This window comes from Monopterus albus, unplaced genomic scaffold (assembly GCF_001952655.1).
Source record: "Monopterus albus unplaced genomic scaffold, M_albus_1.0 scaffold50.1, whole genome shotgun sequence".
Lineage (NCBI taxonomy): Eukaryota > Metazoa > Chordata > Actinopteri > Synbranchiformes > Synbranchidae > Monopterus > Monopterus albus.
Window position 1 is genome coordinate 1,753,475 of NW_018127930.1, and position 6,112 is coordinate 1,759,586.

The following is a 6,112-nucleotide window of genomic DNA, read 5'->3' on the forward strand; positions in this document are numbered from 1 at the left end:
GGAAAAAGTGGCTCATTTAAGGATTTATTAGTATTAAAGTTTTTCATTTTTGGGCCAATAAACCCTTAAAGTAGACATTCCCCCCCCCCAACAACTTGCAGAAGCTGTATGCTATTAACAGACTGAAGAAGCACAATGTACTACTACATGTATGTATGTATATATATATTAGCATACCACCATCAGCCAACCACCACATTTAATTTGAGTGAAATAATGTGTGGTGCAAGACCTTGTGCAGGGTCCAGGGAGGCTAACCAGGTGGAGCAGAGGCCTCTTCGTGGTTTACTCAATTTGGTTTTGTAGCAGACAACAGCTACCAGGATTTGAAGCCTGTGTGGGTGAGCCTGTGTGGAGAGAACACTTCGATAGGATACAGCTGCAAGATTCCACTCGGATTTCTCTTGTCTGTCTTTATGGCTCTGAATTTACAGCTCTAGGTTTGATGCATCCAGATGAGCTTCAACATATTTTATGGCCACTAAATTGCTGTTGTGAGGCATGAGCTACCTTGAGAGAGGAGGCGATAGAGAAGAAGCGAGGCTGGATCTCAGGGAAAAGATCCAGGAGATAGTCCGCTTTGAGTTCCGATGTAGTGTGGGGGAAATCTGCCAAGACCTGCAGTGACAAGAACACATATCTTCAGTAAGCAGATCAAAAGACAGTTTTAGATATTTAACAAATCTGTCCTTTACTGGCGCTCACCTCCAGTGCAGTGCGTCGGGGCAAGTTGCAGTAGCTGTGTAGTTCACTCTGGCCTGATGCTGAACTAAACTCGAGTAGCTTACCCCGCTCTAGTTCATTGGTCGCAAAGGTAGACAGCAGTTCAAAGAAAGAACGGCGAGGTACAGCGGCAATATCCAGGTAGCTCTCCACCAGGTGGTGCACAGTGCAAGGCTGAGGAAGTCTGGCTGGAACTGAGTGGACAGATTCATGCACCAAGGATCATTTTAAGGCAACTGCTGGTCATTATTTTTGTTAGAATCAACTGGCCATGTGTAATGTGAAGGAGGTGCTCGTAGTGATGCACCTACAGAGGATAATCACCCAGCTCTGACATTCCCCTCTCTTCAGGGGTTCTGTGCTCATTTCCACTGCTGTCAGCCTACTTTGGAGGCTACAGGTCCCCAAGCTAAATTTCAGCCCCCCTCAAGAGGTAGTGCTAAATCACATGTGAGGGTGCGAGTGCTTGTGGGAGCTGTCGATCCTTAGCAGCATCATGTTTCAAATATAGTGTTATACGCATGGTGTGTGAACACACGCTCATGGATTAGGACTTAAAACGGGGACTTCAGCAAGTCTGCATTAAGAAAAGCCAGTTGAGGTGGTTTAGGCATCTAATTAGTGCCTCCTGAGCACCTTCCACTGGAGGTTTTCTGGGAGCATCCAACTAGTATGAGGCCCCTGGGTAGACCCAGAATACACTGGAGGGATTATACATCTCACCTAGCCTGCAAAGGTCTCTGTGTCACTCAAGAGGAGATGGGGAAACATTGCTGGGGAGAGAGAGACATCTGAACTGCCCTATTAAACCTGCTGCCCTCGTGACATGACCCTGGATAAATGACCGATGATGGATGGATTGTTTTTTCTTTTCTACTGAACACTGCTCCACAAAATAAAGGTTAAAAAAAGTCAAAAGCAGGTAACAGATGGCTATTAAGATAATCAGTACTGTGACTGGAATTTGTATATTGTTATTGTACATCTCAAGCCAATCCAATCCCTAATAGATGTCTTTACTACAAACTAAAACATCATTGATAAAAACACCTACCTGCAGACTTGTCAGTGGCCCTGAGAATGAACCTGGCTTCTGGATCTAATCCCAGCATCTGACAGAATTGCTGTACATCTTCTGGAGCGTTACAAGGACACATACTCACCACGTCCCCGGCAGCAAACCTGCACAAAACAAAGTTCGTTTTCTGCATCTATAGACTGAAAGGTGGAAAAGAGAAAAACTGGAGAAAGCAAAATATTTTTCATTTCTATCCACACTGAGTTTATGGGAAAACTAAGTGTCTGTCCCAGTTCCTATGTTCAGTTTTGTACTGATGTTACAAAATGTTTATTTATTTTTTTTTAAAGCTGACTGAAGACTGGGCATCTTTTTTTAAAAATCAGACAATATTTCACAGAGAGGTTACTTACTCAATGTTGGACCCACTGATGTCAAACTCTATGTGCCTCACATCCTGAAAGTGCGACAGCTCTGTTACTCTCTTGTTGGACAGCAGTCTGGCAGGAAAAGGGTGAGACTGGGAGTGCACAGTTTGCTCTGTGAGAATCCTCAGCCGCTCATCTGTCTGCTTGTTCACATCATCCAGGAAGTGGAAAGTATATGTTGGAGGGAGTCTGCCACAAGACATCAGCAAAAAAAGGCTTCTAAAGATCACACAAAGTCTCAATCTAAATAACCACAAAATGAGATACTGCGTTTTGAATCAAGTGGAAACTCACGGTTCATCTTCCCTCAGTGGGATCACATCGGTCAAGGATGGGTACAGAGCAAACACTTTTTCCCAAAATGATGTGAGCCACGGGTCAATCACAGCATCTGGCCTGGGTCAAAGACATTTTGAAGTGAACAAACACAACAGCAACGTCAAAGGTTTGATTCCCGATGTGTCTCTCCCTGTTATTTCTCTCTCTACTGTGCTAATAAATAGCTATATTCAGTCATGAACATTTCCTCAGTACAACACGAGTCTTACTCACCGGTCTGCTGCACTTTCAGATACTGTTTTAATTCACAGATTTTCTTCAGTGTCCTCCACATTTTGTGTAATTGCTGTTTAGCTACAACCGGTAAAACCAAACACTTCCTGCAAAGGTGCTTCACATTAAAAGCCTTCCAGCAGTTTAAGTACATAAAAACTCCCTTTCCTTGGTTGTCTTTTAAAGAGAAATGTGCAGGAAGTGTTATGCTTCGCTGGTAGCAGTGTAACAGCAACTGCAAAAAGTATCTAATGAACAAGAGTTTTATTTATTTAAAAATTTTAAAAGACTGAATTAAGGGGTCTGAATACATCGGTAAATTAAAGGTTTTAGTTCTTGATTTAAAACATTTTCTACAAACATGTTTTTACTTTGTCATTATCCGTCACTGAATGTAGATTGATGGGGCAAAAATAGCAATATTATCCAATTAAAACTATTTCTACAACCCAAAGTGTTGTGCACAAAGTGGAGTCTGAATACTTTTTGAAGCCACTGTGTATTATTTGTTACCCTAGGTCATGTTGGTCGTCTGCCAGCCCAACAGGCAACAGGACATTGGCACCGAGGTTCAGGAGGCGCTTATGAAGCTTCTTGGCCACAAAATTGAACCTGTGGGTAAAAGTAGTTGATACTTTGAAAACCATGACTCATTGTGAATATGTACTATAAATGCAAAAAGTACTAACTTTGGATAGGAGGAGTCCCCCAGGCCCAGTACACCACAGTCCAGTCGACTCAGAGATCCAGCAGGTAAAGACTTCTTGAAGAGAAACCTCCAGAAGTTCTTTGAAAAAAGTAAGACATGGACAAAAAAAAATGTGAAAACGCAGACATATACTAATGTACGAGGTTTTTTTTTTTTTATTACTATGTATTGATCTGTATTTTGTACAGGAAGTCAGAGAAACGCATCCCTTTAGATCTGATCCCAATGCAATAAAATGTCATCAAAACATAACTTTTCAGCTTGTTCTCAGGTCAAATTGTTGTTTTAATGACATTCTTCTAACCTTTATGACAGGGAGAGTGACAAAATGCTGATCTGTGTTAATCTCCATAGGCTCAAATGTTTTGTGTGAAAATTTATATGGGCTACAATTCTCATGTAAAGCAGTCACTGATGGGTTTCTGCTGTATATGAGCTGATCAGCCTTGATTTGATATGAAACTACATAAATTCAAAATATCAATCGATAGACATTTCTCGTGTTGATCTATCAGATAGACTGACAGAATCGAAAATCATTGAACTGCAATAATATTGGTACTGACTACCAAATTTCTGGTAACATTACACCCCTCGCTATAACATATCACTTACTTAAGAAAACAGTACACAACTTTGTCAGGGGTTCCACACCAGTTATATAAACTATTAAAGGGGAAGATCCTCCACAAGCTAATTTAAACTATTCTTCCTCTTACATGTGTCATTTTGTCATCTGTATGTTGCAAGTGTGTTATTTGTTCTTTTACCTTCATATTGTCTGGAGGGTCTCCTTGACCAGTGGTTGCGCACACAAAAACAACCAAAGACTCTGAGATCAAGTTGGCCTGTTTGATGAAAGGAGACACGCATGAGGGCACAGTGTTTTAAGCGAATTATGTCAGCTTTACAGAATATCTCAGTAAAAGCTGACACTGATCATTGCAAATAATAAGGTTCAATCACTGGATCTGCTGAGAACCATAATAGCCCTCTCTCCTTGCTATATTTAATAACACCATACTCACCACATTATAGTTATCCAGAGGCAACACTTGAACTCTCAGTCGCCTTCTCTGCGCCTGCCGCACAATCCTCTGGGCCGTGTCCTGAGCAGTCCCAGTCTGGCTCCCATACAGAACAAGCAGAGTGGGCGGTGACATTATGACTGAAAGAAATAAAATCACAAAATGCTCTATTATTTTAGAAGAGCATGAATTTGGAACTATAAAAAAATACCATAAATGGAAAAAAAACTCAGTGCAGACAAATGAATAATTAATCTATTTTATATAATTCACAGAATGGAAATATACAGTGTAGTGTGGTGTAGAATAGTGAGTTGCTTCAAACAACTCAAAGAAATACAAACTAAATACTACTAACAAGAGCTCTCTAATCCAGTGATGCTTTATAGTAGTAACAGTGTGAGGTCCGGCTGATCACATGATCTCTATGGAAATTATTTTCAGTCCGTCCAAGGTTAATATTTGTATCTAACTATAACAGCGTGTTTTCTCTAAATGCGCCTACTTCATCATGTGATGGAGTGTTTGTGTAGTGAACCAGAGGAAGACTAATCATGCTCAGTTAAAGCATACTACGTTATTATTTTAATGTGACATCTCTGTCTTACGCCGGTTGGTCATAAGTACAAAACAAACGGCCTGCCGGTCCGGCACGGCCAAATGGAGCGCAGCTATTGTGTTTCCTGTACTGCAGGTAGCACCTCCCTCGGTGCTGGACTCCGTTGTCCTGTCAAATGTTGCTGCCTTGTCGAGATATACTACCTAAAGTAGCAAAATCTATGGACTGACTAACTAACCCCACCCGATCCCTCACCCTAACGCTAACCACTTTGTGAACGGTGGGTAGCACGTCTTGATAGGTAGCAAAATTTAACAGAACACCGGTTCTGTCAGGAAGGATTGTTATTGAGACATAAGGGGGAACAAGCTTCGATACAACACTAACAAACTTTAAAATGCTAGTAGAGTAGACATTACGATGGCATTATTTAAACTAAGACAGCTTCCTACCTTAGCTAATTCACCACTTTAGTTGCTCTAGCTTAGTCACTCTCTGTATTTGACCCTGCTTGCCATTGGCAGACTAACTTAATTAGCTGAGCAGTTGAGTTTTTTCTTCTACAAATCACATAAACTATATCACAAAAGACAAAGAAAACGGGATACCTACCGTCACTGCCTGTATCAGTAATCGCTTTATAGCACAATTAAGCTAAATGGACAAATACTTCTTTCAAATGAACCAAGTACATCCCCATTCGAAACACCAACGCCACACTTTACGGCAAGTATGTTTCGCGTTGTGATTGGCTCGTGCATGACGCTGTATTCAAGGCCGCGCAAAGAAGGTCGGGAATTTGAGTTTTCCAAATCTATAAAGTTGCACTAATACTAGGCCCTCTCTGTGTCTGATAAGGCATTTATTTTCTACCCCGTTTTAGAATATACAGTAGCTCTCCTTTTGGTCCATTGAGCCAAACCAGTTACTTGGTTTCTAATCTTAAGTGCACACAGACCCGACCACTAAGAACATGTCTAATTCATGCGTTTTTTGTGAACACAGCAAACTCAGTGCTGTAAACTAACCAAATGCTGCCACTGTTTTACCTTTAAGTTAATCACAGATTTTTAAATGCCTTTTTCTACTAGAAAA

The 6,112-nt window shown here is 41.0% G+C and overlaps 1 protein-coding gene across 3 annotated transcripts in view; it reads right to left on the bottom strand.

Annotated features, from left to right (window-relative positions):
* The window catches only part of ndor1 (NADPH dependent diflavin oxidoreductase 1), a 12,658-nt gene extending 6,882 nt beyond the window's left edge, over positions 1–5,776 (bottom strand). Inside the window, exons 1-11 of one of the 3 annotated variants that reach the window (XM_020601125.1) lie at positions 5,630–5,776; positions 4,459–4,598; positions 4,201–4,278; positions 3,411–3,508; positions 3,235–3,333; positions 2,464–2,565; positions 2,155–2,358; positions 1,778–1,905; positions 706–917; positions 511–618; positions 233–347 (exon numbers count right to left, since the gene is read on the bottom strand). In XM_020601125.1, the coding sequence (XP_020456781.1) occupies positions 233–347; positions 511–618; positions 706–917; positions 1,778–1,905; positions 2,155–2,358; positions 2,464–2,565; positions 3,235–3,333; positions 3,411–3,508; positions 4,201–4,278; positions 4,459–4,593 (1,279 nt within the window). In that variant the 5' untranslated portion in view covers positions 4,594–4,598; positions 5,630–5,776. The other 2 variants (XM_020601126.1, XM_020601127.1) reach the window with 2 other exon arrangements.
* Positions 5,777–6,112: the final 336 nt, after the last annotated feature.